Source organism: Tenrec ecaudatus, chromosome 8, assembly GCF_050624435.1.
Source record: "Tenrec ecaudatus isolate mTenEca1 chromosome 8, mTenEca1.hap1, whole genome shotgun sequence".
Lineage (NCBI taxonomy): Eukaryota > Metazoa > Chordata > Mammalia > Afrosoricida > Tenrecidae > Tenrec > Tenrec ecaudatus.
The window spans coordinates 61,511,510-61,534,322 of record NC_134537.1 but is presented as its reverse complement, the minus strand read 5'-3'; the positions used below and the strand labels follow the sequence as shown (position 1 = coordinate 61,534,322).

Here is a 22,813-nt window from a genome sequence, read left to right as displayed (position 1 = left end):
CAGATCAAGGAGGATATTTCTGAAGTGAATGAAGCCGGTGAAAAGAGTCCAGAGAGTTTATGCTGCTGGTGCAGTAGGTAAATGTGTCGAAGGGAAAGATGCTTGCAACAGTGCAATGAAAGGCAGGTGTGGAAATTGCATCTCCACGTTGGCAGGTAGCTATCATTGCTAGTTTGGCTTTCGAACTCAGTCACTTGTGGCTCATTCAGAGGTGAGAGCTTATCCTGATTTTCCTTTCCCACTGATTCATTCAAGGAAGAGAAGATAAAAGAAGAAAGGGAAGTAAAAGAAGAAATCAAACCGGAACCTGAGAAAGCTGAGTAGGTATTGCTTCATGTGCTTTGCTTTGTGCCAGTAAGTCTCTCCTTTTTTGGTTCTGTTTCTGGAAACAGCAGCAGAACATCTCATGTTTTCACACTGCTGAAAGCCTCCCCTGAATCCTGGAGCCTCCTAACAAAGTCTCGTGTTCCCATGGAGAGCTGCTGATTGCAAGCGCTAGTGATAAAGCCAAGCCCAGCTGCCCCTCTAGCCCTTTCCTTCTTAGTTTATGAAGATCGCATTTGCGTTTCTCTCTCAGGAGAAAAGCTCCAGAGATTATATGTAATATGCGCCTCAAGTTCACACATTGCCACTGTTCTACCTTGAAACTATATTGATATTGCTTTGCATAAAGACTTGGGGAGGAGATGTTCCCTATGTATAGAATCCTTGTAGTTCCACATGCATAACAGTGGCCTGGAGACTTTATTAAAACCACAGACCCATGGATCCCATCCAAGGGATACTGATTGAGCAGGTCAAGGATGAAGCCCAGGATTGTTCAATTGTTCTGTTTTACAAACATCTCTGATATTGCGGAAAACAATTATAAATAACAGCAGCAATAATAAGTAAAGATCTGGATCTAAGGCAGTGAAAATACGCACCTATAATTCTGTCATGAGAAGATGGAATCTTACATATTTTTCAAGATTATATAGATTTATAGGAATACTTGTTTATACTGGGGAAAATTTAGGGGCCAATAATTCCACTACTCGCATAAACATCTTATATTTTTCTCCTCGATTCTGCTGCTTTCATTGATCGGCTTTCATTTCCTGGTCTCTAAAGTCAGCAATATTCATTATTGCCAAGATCTATTGGATCAGTTGTAAGAGCAGCTCCAAAAATGACTCAAAAAGCCAAAAACCCTCACTGCCATTGAGTCCATGGTGACTACAGTGACCCTCAGTGGGGATCTGAAACTGTGATTGTTTACCAGGTTAGAGCGCCTTGTCTTTCTCACATGGAACTAATGGTGGTTCTCAACTGCCAACTGTATGAATTGCAGCCCAGCGAGTTACCGCTACACCACCAAGGCTCTATCTAATGCAGTTATATATCTTTTTAAAATCATTTTCCACAATGTATTTTTATGTGGACTTCAAAAGAAAAGGATGGGTGGATTGATGACAAATAATTAGATAGAAGTACTGGAACATGGAGGTCCAGATTTATTAGAGTTTTCTCAAATACATACATATATATATATATCTCCAAAAAGCTCATTGTAATCAACCCACTTCTGACTCAGAGGGACCCCCTGTGAGTTTCTGAGACTGTAAATGTTGACGAGAGTAGAAAGGCCAGCCTTTCTCCCATGGAACTGAAGGTGGTTTTGAACCACCAACCATGAGGATCACAGAACAATGCAAAACCACCACACCACAAAAATGAATGAGTGTTAAATCTATTACATATGGATTAAAGTTATGGTAGGTTTTGAAAATAGGAATAAATCGCCAACAAAACAAACCCAACCCATTACCACAGAGTCCGTTCCAGCTCCCTGTGAAAGTAGATGGTTTCTGAGATGCATTTTATAGGCACAGACAGCCTCGTCTTTCTCCCACAGACAGGGTGGTAGGTGTGAACCACTGACTGCTGTTAGCACCTGATGTTTTGCACCACCAGGATCCTTAGACATGACTATACATATCCACAAATAAACTTCCGTGAATGTTTTGTATTTGTACCCACAGGATTTTTAAATATTAACCATCAATGCTTCTAATTCTATAACTACATCCAAAAATACCACATTGACATCCTTTATACATGTGCCTCTATTTTAAATTTTATATAAATATTGAACATTAAATTTGTAACATGAATAAAGCATATTGGAAAGTCATAGCAAAATTAATTCTTCACTGTTATTTCTTTTCAGTTAAATATTTTTTATTATAAAGTTGTAACAGACGAAGCTGCTTATAAAAATAAAGATTCTTGAAGTTAGCAAAATACTCTTCGGGTTTGAATTTCTCTGAATAACCCATCTGCCAGGTGCTGTGATCCCCAGGACACCTCACCACTAATTCTAAAATTCTGAATATGGTCATTCATTGAATGTGAACTTAGTTTTCCAAACAACACGATCATCTAAATTATTGGGTCATTTCTTTATATTTGAACACAGCCTGTTGCCTCTTTATTTTCTTGACATCTTATATTCTTTTTATTTGTTTTCATAGGGGAGAAGGTGGAGAAAAAGAAGAAAAATCCAAAGAAGACAAGGGTAGACAAAAGTTAAGGCAGCTTCACACACACAGATATGGCGAGCCAGAAGTTCCAGAGTCAGCATTCTGGAAGAAAATCATAGCATATCAACAGAAGCTTCTAGTAAGATGCCTTAAAATGAATATTTTATTGCTATATAATGAGATCATAATAAAAAAGTGAGTCCAAGAATGAAGATAGAAATACACCCTACGTTTCACAGACGTGCCCCTCAGCTTACGGAAATGCATGTAAATTAGTGAGTTCATAAGCGGGCAACATGGATGTGAGTTCTTTATTTGGTTTCTAACTCACAGTCAACAAATCCTGAGAGTCCTATTTGAAAGTCATGTAAATGTGTGTGTTTGTATTTACATATACATAAATATAAATTTTAAAGGTCTTCCAAGATCTATTATCCTTTCATTTCATTTCCCTTGAACTCTTTGAAGTTCCTTTATACAATCTAACATCTGTGTTCATAAAAACCAAACCTTCTGAAAAGGGTCAACTGATTACAAGGATCTATATGTAACCCCCTCCCTGGGGGACGGAGAACAGAAAAGTGGGTGAAGGGAGATGTCGGACAGTATGAGACCTGACAAAATGATAATAATTGATAAATTATCAAGGGTTCATGAGGGAGAAAGGGTGGGAGAGGGAGGGGAAAATGAGGAGCTGCTCCCAACGATTCAAATAGAAAGGAAATGTCTTGAGAATGGGGAGGGCAACAAATGTGCTGACACAACGAATGGATGGATTGTGATAAGAGTTGTCTGGGTCCCCAATAAAATGATGTAAAGAAAACCAAACAACCATTTTCCCACTGCATGACTTGACCCATAGTAACCTTATCGAAAAGAGTGTAGTTGCCCCATAGGCTTTCCAGAACAATAATCGTTATATAGGAAGAGTGTTACATCTTCCTTCCTTATACTTCAAACCCCCTCCACTCAGTTACCAGCTAAGCACTTACTCACAGTACCCTAGGGCTCCTCCCTCTAAATATATGGCGATAGTGATAGAGGGATAGAGAGCGAGAGAGATTGAGAGAGAGCTATATATGTGAGCCAAAAGGTGTTGCTACAAAATCATATAACCCCTATTTATACGAAGATATTAAAAAGTCAAGCGATTGTTCCTTGACATTGCTTCCTGTTAAGCCAATACATTTCTGAAGGCACTTGTTTACGTGTCTTTACCCTTCCCTGAATAACTCTGTGGCTTTGTATTTACATCACATCAAGACAACAATTCTGGCAACCTCAAGGGCTCACGTTTTGGTCCTTTGAGATTTTTTCTGATGTGGGGAGAGAGAAAGAAATCTAAAGACAGGATCAAGGCTGTAAAATGGGTGCCTTGCAACTATAAAAGCACGAGCAGGTGCATTTTCATGATGGCAGCATATTCCTCGAAGCAACATTCCCGACACTTTTCTCACCAATGCAATTTTCAATTTTCATAAAACTTCCTCAGGATAAGTCCAAACAAACATTTGGTATATTTCAAGAAAATGTATTAAGATTGCTTTACCAGGATTCTAGGCAGAGTTTAGTCATCAATCTGTATTATTTTCTGGGCAAACGGTGCCTCAGGCTCATTCCCATACAGTGTTCAGGTCATGTCTGCACCTAGCACCTCCAGAGACAAACTTTTCCTGACCACCTGCCTCCATGCCGCTCACCTGCATCTTAAAACAGCCCACAGCTTGCCATGCCCTTCTCCTGATAGCGTTTTCTTCAGAACATTAAGCATTCCCTGAAGTTGTGTTTCAAATTTCTGTGTGTGCTTCTTTATTATTTGTCTCCTTCCTGGCGGCAAGTGTTGTTCTTATTCTCTGTTCTATCTATAGCACTAAGAATAAATCCTAGGTCCTCAATAAACATTTTCCAGGTGAATGAGTGAATGGCTTTATTTGTTGTCAGATTTCAATTTCCGGGTTCAGTGACCTTTTGGTAATTCTTTTTTTCACCTTCAGAACTATTTTGCTCGCAACTTTTACAACATGAGGATGTTAGCCTTATTTGTCGCCTTTGCAATCAACTTCATCTTGCTGTTTTATAAGGTATGTATATCTTAATGCAGAGCACTGCAAGTGGACAGAATTGAATGTAGAGATCCCTGAGACATCGTGGGGTATAATTAAACCTGCTCTTTAATGCATGTTGGTGAAGAGTCTGGCTTCAAACGCATCACCAGTTATTAGCTAAAATGGGATGGAGTTGTTAATCTGAAGAAATAGTTGAAATGTGAGAAATGGCTCGAATGAGGACTTTGCTGTGGCCGAGGGGTTGCCCACAGCGTTGCTGCCCAGTGTGACTGAATGATGCATGTGTGGGCACATCTTGGCGTGCCATAGCTCCGCTCCACCAGAGTGTCTGGCTAGCTCCGAATCCAGCGCGGTTATCTCATTTCCCCTGACTCTGTTGGAATCCTCGTAGCATGTGGTAACATTCGCGCAATTTCAGAAGAGTTCTAGTGTTTTCACTCTTTGCGCCTAGTTTTCGAAAATCCTCTTATAATCTTTGCTTTCAGTCCTTTCATTTTCCAGTGGTTTCATCTCCAACTTGATATATTATTTGCCGAACGGCTCTATTCCACTGTTTTTCGTTTGCAGCATCTTAATGTACTGACTGTAATGTAAATGATTTGGACTAGGTCTCCACAGCCTCTGTGGTAGAAGGCAAGGAGCTGCCCCCTCGAAGCCCAGGGGAAAATGACAAAGTGAGCAACCTGGAGAGTGACTCCCAAAGAATCATTGCTGTTCACTACGTCCTGGAGGAGAGCAGTGGCTACATGGAGCCCACGCTGCGCATTTTAGCTATTCTCCACACTGTCATTTCTTTCTTCTGCATCATTGGATACTACTGTTTGAAAGTAAGAGAGTAAGACACGAGGGGATCTGGATGCATGAGTTTATGTGTACGCATGTATGCCGCAGGTTGCAATTCCCAGAGAGCAGGTCTGAGATGGAAACTAGTGTGCACGAAGCCTACTAGGGAATATTCTCTGAATCAACATAGGACGAAGAAAGGAAAGCCCGAGCGTTTGGCAAACAAAGAAGTTGTTAGGTTTTAGCCTCAACAGGATGTAGTCATGGGCCTAGCCTTAAAACTGTGTGTTTCCTCAACGTTTTCAGGTTGGGTCGAGGAAGTGTGGCATTTATATCCCCATGTTGGCCAATCATTGGCTCCACACTGCCCTCAGCCCGAAAGATGGCCTTAGGCTATTCCTATTGCAGCTTTCTTTCTCATATATAAAACGATTCATATAATGGACAATTTCACCTGTAACTTGACCCATCCATAATGTCTCATAGCAATGGTCCAGTGGACAAAGAATTAAATAAATGTCAGCTGGAAACCACAACAATGTTGATTTTTGTTATGCACTACCTATCTACTACTATCTTTGTCAGAAATGTTTCACAGTTTGTCACAGTTCACCCAGAAATTCATACACCTTTACAAATAAACTCTACCTAGAGTCCTGCTAAGGAAACAACATAATTGGATAAAAATTACAGTTTTCTCCAGTTAGAGTGAAGTTGCCTGTTGCTTTTTCAAGCCTCTTCATATTTTCCAGCAACATGCTTTTTCACTACTACATTTTTATCTAACCAGCTCTTCTGCCTCTGCTTGTGAATCCTCCAAAAGTCTGGGAAAACCAGGTCTAGAATCAAGACTGGAATGAAAAACCCTCGGAACTCCCTCTTTCACCTTTTTCTTCCAAAGTCCCCTTGTTTCAAGGGGAGCGGGAAGGGGAATTCCAGAATATCTCTATCTCCTTGTTTCAGTTCTTTTAGAGAGTCTGCTCATGTAAAGGAGAATCAGTATGTTGTACAGGCATTTGGCAAAATGGCAAGGATTTTTGCTGATGTTGAAATTAAAACAGTTCTCAGAATAGCATGTGGCATGCTGACAGTGGAATTGTTAAAGAGTGTTTTTAAATAAAACTATGCACTTTGATCAATATGAATCTTGAAACAGTAAGATTGTGGTATTTTATTTCATTTATACATGTTGAATATACATATATGCACATATACAAGATGGCTTCAAAATTATGGAAAAAATTCAATTATCTCTTAACTCTATTTTTCCAAGAACTTTTTAAAGCCCCTTTGTATTGATATATTCAAAAGGAAAAACGTGATTTTGCACAATCACAATCATCTTTTTCTCTTCGGTATTGAAAAGTGTTATTATTCGTGCAATTATCTATTAGTTTCTATTTTGGAAAACATAAGACTCATAAACTCATTCTATATAACATCTACTCTATCTTCTGCTTTTTCCCATATCTTCTAGATGCCTCTGGCTGCCTGAATAGAGTTGATTCATTTTCACTCAATTTTTACCTTTTTCAAACCACATGGGAAATCTTTCTTTCCTAAAGCTTTTTTATAAAGATAGTAACCACAGGAGATCCCACTGATTTTAAACCGATTTTGACATGTTTGTTTTTCAAATGTAGGTCCCATTGGTGATTTTCAAGCGAGAAAAGGAAGTAGCAAGGAAATTGGAGTTTGATGGACTTTATATTACAGAGCAGCCTTCCGAAGATGATATCAAAGGCCAGTGGGATAGACTCGTCATCAACACACAGTGAGTAAAGAATTCTGTGAGGTGTTTTGTGCTCCAGAATGTCAGCACATAAAATACTTTCCTGGAGTTCTTGCAGATGTGTCAGAAGGTGAGCAGAGGCAATTGTAGTTTTATTCAGACAAGGACAAAATAAAGCAGCAGTAAGTATGTCTGCATCTTAATGTGTGCTGCCGACTTTCCCTTCTGTCCTCTGGATTTCTCAATCAAAAGTGACTTTGAGTCCATTTGCACAGCCCTGACGGAACATAACATCCATTACTCAGCCCTCAGGGAAGTGTGCTGCTAGAGGGACAATGCCTGTGGTGGGGGGTTATCTCATCCACATGCACAGAGGAAGCAAAAAATTATTCATTATGGAAAAAGCTGCATCACTAAAGGCAAAGATATTGAACTTTACATTCTTAATGTATGACGCAAAAACTTCAAATACCCTAGCACAAATCTAGCTAAACAATCTGACAGGTAATATAACATCAAACAGACAACAATTATTTGTACACTAATTATTTGACCTCGTACAATTAAGATCCATACTAGTATTACTACTCTAGGGATAAATCTGTCACAAATAGGTTATTTTCCACCCTATAAAAGTATTACTGACAGGCTATTATTTTAGTAGTTTACTAATCAAGAATGAATTTTATTTTCTTTCTGTTGATTAATTTACTTAGTTCCTGAAAAATTATCATGTCTAATGGTTCTGAGTTTTCCAATGGAGTGATTTAATACAGGAGGGTCCCACAGTGTTATTACTGGAATTACAGTCTATTCAAGCACAAGTTTGTTCCAAGTGAAACATGTTTCAACATAACTCTGTTATCAGTGGATGGCTGCAGACAAGTTCTTTCAGTAGCACACTTGTCGGAATCTCATTGGTGTGCCGCCCAAAAATATATCTCTAAGTTCTAATGCTGCCACTGGCTTCTGAGGGGATCTGGCAGGCTACTTAAATTCAAGAAGAGAGGTGCAGTCGGAAGATTATGGTGACTGGTTTTTTTTATCTTCCAAGGGATAATCTTGACAGATTTCCCTGAAGGATGCCGAATGATTGAAAGGGCTGATCATTTAGAAATTTTAAGAAAATTGAAAACTGTTGTAGTGAAAAAGAAGTTAAGAAAATTGCACCAAGGAATTTTTTTCCTACCACAGAAATATATTTGTTCATTTTCTAAGAATAATAAGGATGTGAGGATTTAATTGGAAAGCCTTAACACGGGTATCCGACAGCCCTGATTTCCATCTTTCAGAGTTCTTTTTGTTCTCAAAACTCAATGAACATTTAAAAAGGAAGGGATTTGAATCCCTCCAGGATCCCAGAGTACCATTATGTCCTGGTGTAAATAGAGGAGCACAGAATTTTTCAGGGAATAGTAGAAACACCACTTTCAGAACTGTGTAAACCTGGATGGAATTAAGAATTCAGAACTTTACATTTTGATATGTTTGTTTAATAAAGGTTTCTATCATTTTATTGCAATACTTTTTTATTTATCCTTGTATATACTGCAAATAAATACTCTAGAAACTGTCAACAAGACGGATTAACATAGTGGCTGCAAGGCTAGGTTCGAACATAACAATGGGGAAGATGGCACAGGGCAAGGCAGCGTTTCATCCTGTTGTAAGGAGGGTCACTGTGAGTCAGCTCCGACTCAGTGGCGCCTAACAGCAACACACGCGTTACAAGAAGGCCTGGTGGGATGAGGGGTGAGTGTTCAGCTGCTAACCAGAAGTTTAATGGCTCACCCGACTCAGTGGTGATCTATTTCCCTACAGATTGATAACCTAAGGAATCTTATGGGGCTAGTTCTACTCTAACAGATATTATTGCTGTGAGTTCAAACTGACTCAAATGACACCTATCACCAACAACATCCATTATATCAGAATGGGATCAAGCCTACCTCTTGTACTTGTGTGGTTTGGTGCCATGCCAAAAGTTTATTTAATGATGACCAGAAAAGCAATGCCAGATTTCTGATTTGTTCATTTCAAGACAGCGATCAATGCATTGTAAATACTGGTAATTTGTAACTTAAATAACAACTATAAAGTACTGTTTATTAATAGTAAATGTGTTCATATTACTCTTCATTGAAATATCAACTCATATATGTGATTTATCAGTTTACATTCATATTTAAAATGTTATTTTATATACTCATGAGGCAGAAAAATTATAGGGTCAGGTGGTAAGGATGACACAATGTGCTGGTAAGTTTGAATATAATTTCTATGTATTTTATAAGTTCCCAGTAATGTGTCATTATTTATCTTTCTGTTTTAATAAGAATATTTGACATCTGTGCATTTATGTCTTTTAGGTCATTCCCCAACAACTACTGGGACAAATTTGTTAAAAGAAAGGTAATGTTTCCTAGAAGCAATTCATTCTCTAATTTTTTCTCAAGTCCATCTCCATTTTGAACTCGATGCAATGTGTCGGTAGTTAGGGACATTGAAGTGCACTTTAAGCCTGCTGATGTCTTTTGAAAACGGCAATTCAATCAAATATGAATTCTAAGGTAAATTAGACAGCTATACTCAGTAGCTTCTCAATAATTAGATGGTGTTTCAGCCACCCAAGCCCTGATTCAGGTGTAAAAGCAGTACCCTGTCTATGACATTAATAAGAATTGGGGAGGGTGCTCCATGAAATTGTTTAGAAAACCTAAGTGGGCTGAAGGCTATTTTGAGATAATTCACCTATGATAACCAAGCCTGGGATCCTCAAGGACACAGCAGTAAACTTGTTGGATGATGACAAAAACTTAGTTGTATTTTCATTTTACAACTGTAAAGACTTTTCAAATGAACTTTTCTTTGAATGCTGACTGCATTAGCTCAGCTTTTGGGTAGGTTATAACTAAAGGTCTGGTAATGAGAGTTTGTGATCACCCATGTGGTCAGAATAGCCATGTCTTTCTTTCCTACTAACAAGGATTTTTACTTTTCCTAAATGGATTTCTATTTTTCATGAACAAAATAATGCACACAAAAGTGATTGTGGCCCAAGCAGGAAGAAAATGCTTTGAAAATGATGATGGCAGCATTTCAATTAAATAAAAAAATAGGTGGGGATAAAAACAGAATTTAATTTATGCATAGTTTTGAACTTGGGTAAATTAAGATAAGCTAATAAACATCATTAAAGACACCCCCCAAAAAAGTGGTTGTGTATAATAAAATGCAACAATCATTATCTAGCTGACTGAATGGCTCTGATTGCCAACCTGCTCCGTTCCCCTTGCTTTTCAGTATGAGTTCTGGTTCCAGTCAATATTTGGAGTAAATGACTAGAAGTGCCTGTAAAAATAAATTGGTCTTTCTCTCTTTGATTCCCTGAGGTCAGTCAAAGGTTAGCTGGCAACTACCGACCTACACATTTTTTGCTGAGAAAAGATGTGGAGCTTGCTGCAACAATATAAACTATGCCATGAAACACACTGTTATATTTTCCCTATGGCAAGCCTTTTGAGATAAAAGAAGCATAATGTTTGCTAGCAGAGTGTTTATTATTTTATTTTGCTGCAAGTTTCTTGTCTCTTTGAGATCATGTAGGTATTCTCTGGCATTTTGAATAACTTTGCATTAGGCTATATGAGCGCATCCAAATTGGGCAGAAGCTTTAAAAAATAATAATTTTACATAGATATTTAAACAATGTACTTTTCTTATATGTAAACTGACCCAAATTAGGCGGAAGTTTTAAAATAATAGTTGTAAAAGAAAACTTAAACACTTTACTCTTAATTATTTAAGAGAATAAAAAGAAAGTTTCTAATTTTAAAAAGCAAGATTTATTTGAAGAAAATGATACATTTATAATAAAATAAATTCATAAATCATCTGTAATGATTCCTGTATTTGGGTCCTGAGGGTTCCTTAACAAGATACCATAAATTAGATGGCTCATTAGAACAACAGACATCTATCCTTTCACAGTTCTCGTGGCTAACGGTCTAGATTCAGCGACACGCTCTGACATTTTAACCCTTAACCACTAAAAGTGTGCGTGTCCTTCCTCCACACAATCTATTAGGGTTAAAAATACATGGAGAATTTCTGCTCGGATTAGCACAATCTGTGTTTAATGATGTGAGAGAAATGCAAATTAAATCACTTTAATTAACCTTTGGGTTCAAAGGAGCTCTAGTGGTGCTGTCGGATAAGTATTGGACTGCCAACCAAGTGATCCACAGTGAAGTCCACCAGGACTTCCACGGGAGAAAGATGAGTCTGTCCGCTCCCAAAACACTTGTAGTCTCAAAAGTCCTATGCATCTGAATTGATTTGATAGCAGTAGGTTTGGCTTTTTTTGGTATATTTTTTTCAAAAGCATTTTAATGGAGCTAATACAGATATCATATAATTCCACGGTTCAAGCAGTATTGTGACCATAATGAGTTTCAAAACATTATTTTCCTTCATGAACTCCTTGACATCAGCCCCCTTTTACACCCTTCCATACCACCACCACCACTGTACCTCCAAGAAACCTTTATTCTACTTGAGGTCCCTTTAGGTTCATGAACCCTCAATTTCTTATACTGAAAAGCAGAAAAACATAAAGGGTCATTATGAGTTGGAATTGACTCAATGACAAGGAGTTCAGTTTGGGAATAAGGATTTTATTTTGTTATGTTAATATCGTCATATGGAGTAAACCTAATCTACTATGAATTATATATAAAAATAAGAAACAGATTTACAGCGATACACACAGGGAGAAGAATCCAAGCTAAACAAACTGACAAATTCCAAGAAATGCAGGAGGAAAGACCATCCCCTAGACTTGATGTCCAGCTAAGGTCTCTAGTCTGCAAATCTGTGAGAGGATAAATCCAGAAAGCACTTGTTGGATTTTTTTTTCCCCTTAAGGCCACCCTCGGAAACTAAGATGCTTTTAATTAGAAATATTGTCTCCAAAATATTATTTTAAATGTTACAATTTGATCAGGCTTTAAACAGTGTGATCACAATACAAAGATGAACTACAAACTAGTTTTTTAAGAGAACTTTAAAATATGACAATATGTAGTCAGTAAAATCTCTAAGTGTTTTAATCCAAATACATATATGGTTTTATTTATTGCTTAATGCCAGTAAAACAATTTTTCCTGACTTCCAGGTTATGGACAAATATGGAGAGTTCTATGGTCGAGATAGAATCAGCGAATTGTTGGGCATGGACAAAGCAGCTCTGGATTTCAGTGACACCAGAGAAAAGAAGAAGCCAAAGAAAGACAGTTCCCTATCGGCAGTGTGAGTGGTATTTTGTTCCATCTTTTAGTTTAGAGAGAAAGGGGAGAAGTAATGCCTTTCTAAACTTGCTAGTGCATTTGTTGAATGTCTTTTTTGTAGGATCAGAAAAACAAGACATTTTTTCAATTCTGGATATTTGAGCCAGTGGATGATTTGCTTATTTTCATTAATATTGTAATGTTTCCTTTTCATTGTTTACATAAAGGAAGAGAAAATTTAAAAAGACCCATGCTCATAACTTAATTTGACTTCACCCTGGTGATGTAGTGGATTTCTAACTAGAAGGTCAGCAGTTCAAAACCATGAGCTGTTCCATGGGAGGAAAATGAGGATTTCTACTCCTGTCAAGAATTGTAGTCTCAGAAACCCACAGAGACAGTTATGGTATCTTATAGGGTCACTGTGAGCCAATTAACTCACTAGCAGTCACTATTATATATAAGTCCAAATAAATCATATGTAACAGTGTAATCTATGACTGTATTTTATGATACTACCAGTTTGAGTAGAAATCAATTCACTTGTGTTTTATAAAAAGGAATATCATAACCTTTTTGCTACAAGGGCTCAAACTTCATGTTCTATTATTATCATTACTGTTTTATTTGAACAATAAAGGCTAAGTTTGCCAGAAGCTACTATACTGCCATACATGTTTAAAATGAGGCTGTAAGAATAGTGATTGGATTGATTAGAATATTTGAGGTATAGTAACTAGATTTTGTAATCAAAAGGATACAGTTAACTGTTATGAATTTATCTAGACTGAATAAGTATACACTTCCAAACATACACATAATATATATGTGTGCAGTATATGTGTGAAACTGATAGATATCCATCATGCACGTGTATATGCATATATATGTAAATTTTGGTCAATTGAAATTCTAGAATAAATATGAAGTATAACTTAAAAATTACAAAATATTATTGTAACAATACAGTAATTTTTGAAGTAACTTATTATTTCCTACCCTGAAAAACATAGAAATCTTATTGTCAACAGTTTTATTGGCAAGTAATTTACATATTGTACAATTCAATAGTTCAATCATATCAAGGAGAACTGTATAATCACCCCACATCAATTTTTTTTAGAACATTCCCTCTTGAAGGTTAAATCACTTTCAAGATGAGCTATGCAATCACAACCCATTCTAGTGTGCCCCTCAATGCCGTCCACCATCCACTCCTCAGGCCCCCTCACCTTCCCTATCTAGCCCACTAGCCATTCATACCCTGTAACCCCGTGTGTCAGTTATTTCCATTATGCACCCACTCCTCCTGTGCTTCACAGCTTGGAGACCCAACAGTAAACACTAAAACAATAGCACTAAGGTGATAAGGCTTAAAACATAAGAGTATACAAACAGAGGTTCAAATAATGCGTATCAAGAGACAGACCCCAAACAACATTAAAAAATCCAGGGAAGAAATTTCTGTCATGGAACCAGTAAGAGATATTTGCACCCAGAACATGTTCAGGTCCCATCTATAGGGTGATCAGCTGGCCAAGTGTCAAGGTTAATCCAGCATAATCAAGATTACAATGGTCTCTGCCTTTTAGTCAGGCTGTTCAAGACTCTTGCCTATGGTTAGAGTGGATCTGCTAGTGGCTCAGCCTTTCTAGGTATTTGGCAGATGGGGTTTGGGCCCCCCCATAGCCCTCCACAAATTAGGCATTCATAAATTTTTGCTCTGGTGCTTCTCTCTACACCATTGTCAAATTTTGTAATTGTCGTCTCTGGATCTCACAAGCTGGTGTGCTTCCACCATGTGAACTTAGTTGATTCTTCACTTAGATGGTTGCTTGTTTGAACACAAGCCTTTAAGACCCCAGACTAATTGGAAAATTAGTAGCGGGCACCATCTACTTTCTTCACTGCACTGTGCACCCATATGTTTAGTGATCCTTTCATGAAGGTGAGTATGGAACAGGGTCATGCATGTTAATCTATTTTTATCTGAGTACTTATGCTCCCAATCAGAAATGTGATTGTTTTGAAAACATATGTATCTACGAATCTTTAGATCAGTATTTATTATAGATTAATATTACAGCGCTTACTAAAAGATATTTTTTATGATCTAGATCCATCTCTTTGGTTATATACATTTTATCTGTTTCAAAACATGTTAGAGCTACATGGGTCTTTAAAAATATATTTAAATCTTTTGAAAAGTAGTCAGATAAATAAATATATAACAGAAATTTATTTGGGTCCTTTAAGAAGCAAATGTGACATTTAAAGACTATGTCACGGTATGTCAGATGAACTACAGCTCTGCAGTCCTTAGGAAGCAAACTCTTGACTTAGAACATCACGTGTCATGAGCACTGTGGAATGAAAGAACCCCTGTGGTGCAGTGGTGAAGCAACCGAAAGATCAGCAGTTGAACTCACCAGCTGGAGAGAAAGATGCAACAGCTGACTTCTGTAAAGATGGAAATCCTCTAGGACAACGCTACTCTCTCCTAGAGTCTCTATGGGTTGGAATCAACTCATCAACAATGGATGGGATTCCCCAGTAACACTTTCAGATCCATGATCAAAAATAGAGAATTATCTAGTTCACTAAATTATCCATTTTTCATGGTAATATTTTTGCTGCTAGGAAATAAGTGAAGAAATAGGAGGAATATGTTAGATTGTATTTGAATTACCAATAATTAACTTTCCATTTTGCATTGATTTACATAATTAATATTTTAATTGAGCCCCCCAAAATTGTCAGGAAATTTATATGAAGAATTTATTTATGATCTTTAAGTATGGTTTTTAAATAAGAAAAATAAAATTAAAAATGAGGTACATTACTGGAGAAAATATTTACAGGAAGTATTAATTTACTAAAGCATTTCATTCTTATTATGAGAGATTATCTATTTTCTAGTGATTATTACCTTAGAAGGACCATTTATTAACTTGTATGGCTCATTTACTTTAGTCTACACAGATGAACACTTCCGTAGTGCATAATGTATCTACTTATAAATATATGAATAGCTCAGCTCCCTCCTAAGGGTACAAGAACTTTTGGCAGCTAAATGGTTACATGCATCTTCTGTTTTGTTTTCATAAGAAAAGAAACAGGACACATCACAATATCATGAAACAAAAATGATCAACTCTAGCTTATATTTTATCATGATCCAAGTGTAGAGTTTATCCAGTCCTTGTGGCCAAATAAAATACCAGGTCTCAATTGACTGATATCAGTTATGTCACATCTCTTGATATCAGTCATTGCTACCACCACTGTTGAGAAAGTATAACAGACTACCAAAAGGAAATGCTGCCTAGTATCAAAGTTTCCATTCCAAAATAAAATACGGATAGGGAAAATTTTTTTTTAAAGAATGAGATTTTAAAGTCATGAATAAATGACCAGGGGAAATTTAGATATATTTTTAAAACTTTCATTTGGTTTTAGATTGTACTCTTGCCAGTCATGGATTCAGCTGATTCACACCAATTCAGTAGAACCAGTACCTAGTTTTTTGGTTGTGTTGAGCAAACCAATCTTTAAAATGGCACTTATTATCAGTATTCTCCGTAAGGTGAGCAACTGGGCAGCGCCCAGTGTGGAAATCACAAATTTACATTCCTTCATCTTTTTTAACATTCATCAGTGCCAACAGCACATTCTACGCACCCGTAGTAATATACATTCTGGCCATGGTATTAAAAAAATTGATGAACTATGCTTGTAATATTTATCTATTCACTTCATTAAAATCCATTATACCTTTGATATCACATTTTTATTTCCTTATATATGTTACTTCAGTAACAAGCATATAAAAAGAAGTGCTAAACAACCAGAGCATGACACACTGATTCATTTCAGCCTATGTCAAGCCATAGATTCCCATGAGATATTATGAGTGAATTTTGAAATTCTAGAAAGTGTTCAAAGAACAAAGAATATTGTCAAAACAATTGCTGTAAGTCTAGCAGAAAGGGATTTTCCAAAGATGAATATGTACAAAGTGAAGTTTCATGTTTCTAATATATCAAACTTAATGATTGTTGTTCTAAAGGAACGGAATCCTACTCTTACAGTGAAAAAATGGTTAAGGATAAATCACATAGTTGATGATATTCAGATGAAAGTAAAGAATTTTGCAAGTGGGAACACCAATCAATAAGCAAATATGGAAATATCTTCAATAACAGTTTTGGTTTTTATTTTAGTGTCAGATATTATTTAATATTTTTCATTACATTTTAAAAAATCACAAAAACTAGTTTTGTGTACCTCTTTATTGTTCTTACTTGATTAACTGCATGAAATAATAAACTACCTTTTGGTTATCTTTTTTAAATACTTAAACAGTCATTAGATTGTTAAATTATTTGAATCCCACCATGGATCCAAGTTAAATAGTCAAGCTCTAGTAAGAGCAAATTGACTAATTTCCCCCGCCCCCCCATTATTTTGATTTTTAATCAGAAAGAACTATTCTTTCAGAGAAACTCGTAAGCATGCATTGAACTTTTTATAAAAAGTGGATTAGCTATAGCTCAGGCAACTTTATTTCTTAAAGATAAAATCTGAAATTAAGAAAATGATCAGACTCTAGCTAGCCTTTACTATGCAGTGCAACTCTCAATGTCAACAAACAAAAATCCTCACAAATGTAAACAGAGCAGATCACGATAAACCACGTAAAGCTTGAAGTTGTGAAGGTTTTCTTTTACTTAGATCTGCAGTTAACCCTCATGATAACAGCAAGTAAAAAGATCAAACCTATTGTATCGAGGGGCAATTCTGCACAAGACCTCTTTAACGTGCACAAAGCCAAGGCATCACTGGGAGGACTAAACTGTGCCTAGGTCAAACCATGGTATTTTCAACCACTTCATCTACTTGTGCAAGGTGGTCAGTAAATCAGGAAGAGTAGGGAAGAATTGATGAATAATAAGGTTAGTGAAGAATATTCAGAGTGTGGGGCCCACCCAGTGAGCTGGCTTGCTGGCAGTCGCTAGCCCCAACCCCCCAAAAAAAGAATATTCATGGACTGCCAGAAGAACACACAAATCTGACTGTAACATATACAATCCAAATGCTCCTTAAAAATAATGGTGGTGAAAATTTGTCTCAAGTTCTTTGGACCAGTGCTTGGAAAGAGACAGCAAAGAGTCTGTGAACATGAAGAAGATTGTCAACTAAATGGATTGACACCATGGCAGCAACAGTGGGCTCCAACAGCAATTATGAAAGTGTACCCTGCGAGCGGTGTTTCATTCTGTTTAACATGGGGGAGTTATGGGTCACAGGGGCTTGAGGGCACCTAAGAGCAACAATGTAAATGAAACTCTCAGGGGAGGGAATTTCCTAAATTATCAGCTTTGAGTAGCACCTAATTATTCTAGAATTTTAAAACTCAGCATCAGCCTAATTAATAGAAGCAGTGCCCTGGGGGGATGGTGATGAAGCTTCAGCTGGGACTCCAACAGGTCAGCAGTGCAAACACATGAGCCCATCAGCAGGAGAAAGAAGTTGCCGCCTGCTTCCATAGCGACTGCTGTACTTACAAGAATTGAACCCGGTGAAAGTGTCCTTACCTTAGCCCCAGACTGACTTAGGAATAAAGTTGTCAGAGTTACAATGAATTCATTTTATTGCATATCCAACCTTCAAACAATAGTAAGAACAATTATATACAAGTGGATCCATAACTAGATTCTCACAAGGAACTGACATATGAAGAATGGGACTACACCCATGAATATATATGCTTACACACACATATATAAATCTATGCATGTGTGATGGGAAGAAGACTTGGCTCCTTGTGTGTTAATATGTGCTGCAAAGATTTCTATATATAGTAGATTTTGAAGAATTTTACCAACTTCTTCATTCTGAAATTGATCGAATACACAGTCAAGATGAATTGGGAACACAGCCCAAGAAATATTTTTCTCGATGACTTGCTTTTTAGGCCTGTTCCTTGGGTTATTTGGGTGCTGATTCAAAAAATTGCATTCAGTAGACTGCATCAGTTCTAGTTTCTTTGATACAGTGTTCCACTATATTTCCAGCTATTAAGTTATACTAGTTTATTAACATACCATCCCAGTTTTAAATATGAGAATAGTTCAAGCCCTCCAATTACCAGATAAGACAAAAACCTTAAGAAATATTTGAAAAATAATTAGGTATTACGGGATTCCCAAGGGAAACTGACAACATTTGGTAAAGTGGATGGACGACAATAATGAGAAAGGCCCTCCATGAGATTGGTTGACACAGCAGCTGCATCACTGGGCTCAGGTATAAGAACAATTGTGAGGATGGCACAGGATTGTGCAGTGTTTCATTCTGGTGTGCATAGTGTTGCTATGGGTCAGAGTTGACTCGATGGCACCTAACAACAACAACAACAACAAATGGGAATTGTATATGGACCTATGGTGGCTAGTTGGTTATTCATTGAGTTGATAATCATAGAGTCAGTGATTTGAACCCAACTTTAGTGGATTTAAAATTTTGGAAAGCCACAGGGTCCGTTTTCTCTATAAGTTAGCACTGATGAGATGACAGTGTTTTTTTAATTTTTGGTATGGGTGATTGTGCAATATGTACAGAGACTATAAGTTGGATACTACAAAGCCAGAACACAGCTTGAGAAGAATGGAAACTACAAAAGAAAATTGAAAAGGCACATATATGGTATGTGTGAGGACAATTTGGAATGCTGAAAATATAAGATTTCATAGCACTTTTTTCAAAAGTTTACTGGCATCTAATTCATATATCATAAATATTCAGTTCAGACATGACCAGAAGAGTTGTACAATCATCACCTCAATCAGTTTTAGAACTTTTTCTTCATTCTTGTACTCATCCTTATTAGCTCCCCCTTTCCCGTCAGCGTCCTCTTATCATACCTCCAAAGAAACTTTGATCCAGTTACTGCCTTTATAGAATTAACTACCCTGGATTTTATATATAGAAAAACTTCAAAAACCAAAACCTAACAACAATAACAAAGTAAAACAGATCAATCACAAGAAAGCATAAAATATTAAAAACTGGAACAAATTTAAATATATCATGAGAGATCAATGATAGTGTGCCAAATTTTAACCTAACGGCATCTGCGACAATCTAGTCTCCAGTGCGTTCTCCATCATCACAGGGCTTTCCACACCCCTGTTACATGAGCAGGGGCTTCACCAGGGGCTTAATCCACGTGTGTTTCCTCTTCGCCAGGGGCTTAATCCACGTGTTTCCTCTTCATCAGGGGCTTAATCCACGTGTTTCCTCTTCATCAGGGGCTTAATCCACGTGTGTTTCCTCTTCACCAGGGGTTTAATCCACCTGTGTTTCCTCTTCAACAGGGGCTTAATCCACGTGTGTTTCCTCTTTGCCTTTTTTTTTAAGGACCAAAAGAGAGATCAAATGATACTACATTTTGACCTAAATACATCTGCCATAATCTACTTTACAATGTTCTCAGAGAACCGGGGTGTTCACATTCCTCAGCTATGATCAGAGAGTTTTTAACAGAGGTTTAATCCATGTGTGAACTCTGCAAATAGATTTTTGGGCTTCGATCTGTCACCCCCAGCTTTCTGCAAACAGTTGTTCACTATTTAAACTCTGAGACATTACCTCCTTTAGATTTATATTATATTATTTACAATCCTTGGATCACACAGGCTGGTTTGCTTCTTTCCCATAGACTTAGTTGATGCCTCACTTACATGGCTGCTTGTTTTCAAGCAATCTTCTAAGACCCCCAGATGCTAGTTTTTCTGAGAGCCAGCCATCTAGTTTCATCTACACCAGCGGTTTTCAACCTGTGGGCCATGACCCCTTGGGGCTCAAATGATCCTTTCACAGGGGTCACCTAAGACCACTGGAAAACACATAAATATTTCACAATATATAATTACATATTGTTTTGTGATTAATCACTATGCTCTAATTATGTTTACTTATGTTCAATTTGTAGCAATGAAAATACATCCTGCATATCAGATGTTTACATTACAATTCATAACAGTAGCAAAATTGAAGTTATTAAGTAGTAACAAAAATAATGTTATGGTTTGGGGTCACCACCACATGAGGAACTGTATTAAAGGGTTGCGGCATTAGGAAGGTTGAGAACCACTGATCTATGCAGATAGCACTCAGATCTTCAGTAATCTCTTCATCAGGACAACTATCAAGCAGGGCTATGTTATAAGAACTAATTGATCTTAGATTGGGGCTAGAATTAAATTCAAGCCCCAAATCCTATCATGCATCTATGGTTTATGGTTTATATATGGCCCTGGTTCACCTTAGAGACAACACTGTTATTTTATGTCAGAGATCATTATCCATCATCCCCCTGGGGCATCATAATAACTTTCTTTAATATTTTGAAGATCTAAAGTTTTTTTCTTCAAACTATGCAGTAAACATTTTAGAACACATTTTAATATAGAGAAGTCAATGGACAATTCATGTTATAAGTTTCAGAGGTAAAATAGAATCCAAGTTACTTTATAGAACATTCTAACTCTGCTTTTAAGATTTTCTCTGCATAGTTAGAGAATTTGGGCTACCTTATACCAATAGTGGAGCATTTTAATTTGAATAAATGAGTGTGAACTCTGACATTCCATTTTGGGTTTCAGAACATTTGAATCTCTCTTTGTTGTACCAAATTCATTACTATCTAGTCTATTACTACCCAGTGACCTTATAGAACAGAGTGGAATTTCTCCTGTGAGTTTCTGAGACTGTAAAATTGTATGTGAGCAGAACATAACCTTGTTCTCTTGCAGAGTGGCTGGTAGGTTTGAATAACGAATCTTCTGGTTAGCAGTCAAACACATAACCCAACTATGCCTTCAGGCTCTTTATTTATTATACAGTAACTTTTATTTATGCCATAGTGGTTACATATTGGGCTGCTAACTGTAAGGTCAGCACTTCAAAACTACCAGCCACTCCTCAGGAGAAAGAGCATTCTACTCCCATAAAAAGTTACACTCTCTGAAAGAGTAGTTCTATCCTGCCCTCTGTCAATAGCGACCCAAAGGCAATGAGTTTGGGGTTGTTTGTTTTTTTTTTTTTTTGGTCTTACTTCTGGTTCCTTTTTAAGATAACAAATTGGAACTGACTGCCATTTAGTTCCTAATAAAAGTGATTTGACACATGGGGAAAATTCCAAGTTCATGCAATTTTCACTGTTCAAATATAGCTTTGTATCAAAGGACACCATGTCATAAGAACTGTGACACATAGCTTGATCTAGATATTTAGTACTGCACGAAGTACTTTAAATGAAGCCACCAGATACTTTCTGTATCTCAGGCTAACTAAAACAATATTAAAATATTCTTATGGGGGGGGGGTGAACAGAGTGAAGAATGGTATATGACATATGTTCTGTATCTCAAAATCAACAAATTGTTACCATTTTTGGAACCAGCAGGTCTAATATACTCAGAAACAAATCTAACATTTGAGAAACCAAAATGAGTTTTGACCCATGCAACTCATGTAGGTTGGAATATGTAAGGTGGAGAAAAGAGGAAGGGGCAATAGTTGCAGATGCATGATAGCATTTTTAAGACCAATAACTTCATAGCAAATATATTTTTCAACAATGTAAATAGCAGGTATATGTTTGGTTTTCCCTAGATGAAATACACAAGAATTATACTGTCTTACAGGTCCCATGATGGCACACATGAAAAATAACTCATCACAGTACACCTCTTGCTGACTTGACACTTGTACCCAATTCTTTAGCCATATATAATTTAAAAGCAAGGACAATAGTAAAATCATATTTGTGCCTAACAGGATTAAATTAAAATACATACAATTCAAAATATGCCAGCCTCCTTTAAACATAATACACTACAAACAAACAAGACAAAAACATTATATACTTAACAACTGCAGTTTTGTGAAAACTTATACCATAATCCTATGAACATATTCCCTCACCCATGAAAGTTTTTGTAAGCCAGCCACTTCATGCCTTTAATTTCCCCATTGTGGGTATCCAGTTTCTATACAGCCCATTTATATCATGCCAGTAATTTGAGGAGATAAGCATATGCTTTGATGTGAAGAATCTTCATTCCAATTGGAACCCTGTGAGGCAGCATCCATAAACAAAGTCAAATAAGGTCAGTCCATCCAGAAAGTCAGCAGCAAGATGCACTAAATCACAGGTTCAAAAATCTTCATCTGTTTGCATTCTGGTCAACTCAAAATAGGCCACCTTGCTTAGTCTCACCAAGGTTCCCATTGATTGCCTCATCTTTTGGCTATGGGCACCCATCACAAATTCTTAACAACCCTAGCGCCCCTTGGGCTAGGTCATGCCATAGTTTCAGGTCCCACACAACTCCACAAACTTCAGACCAG

General features: G+C 37.1%; 1 protein-coding gene across 1 annotated transcript in view; it reads left to right on the top strand.

Moving 5' to 3' along the window:
* Positions 1 to 22,813, top strand: part of RYR2 (ryanodine receptor 2) — an 819,632-nt gene that overhangs the window by 765,101 nt on the left and 31,718 nt on the right. Inside the window, exons 92-98 of the mRNA XM_075556394.1 lie at positions 256 to 320; positions 2,517 to 2,664; positions 4,520 to 4,606; positions 5,200 to 5,418; positions 7,018 to 7,148; positions 9,476 to 9,518; positions 12,283 to 12,416. Of these exons, the coding sequence (XP_075412509.1) occupies positions 256 to 320; positions 2,517 to 2,664; positions 4,520 to 4,606; positions 5,200 to 5,418; positions 7,018 to 7,148; positions 9,476 to 9,518; positions 12,283 to 12,416 (827 nt within the window). The remainder of the gene's footprint in view (positions 1 to 255; positions 321 to 2,516; positions 2,665 to 4,519; positions 4,607 to 5,199; positions 5,419 to 7,017; positions 7,149 to 9,475; positions 9,519 to 12,282; positions 12,417 to 22,813) is intronic.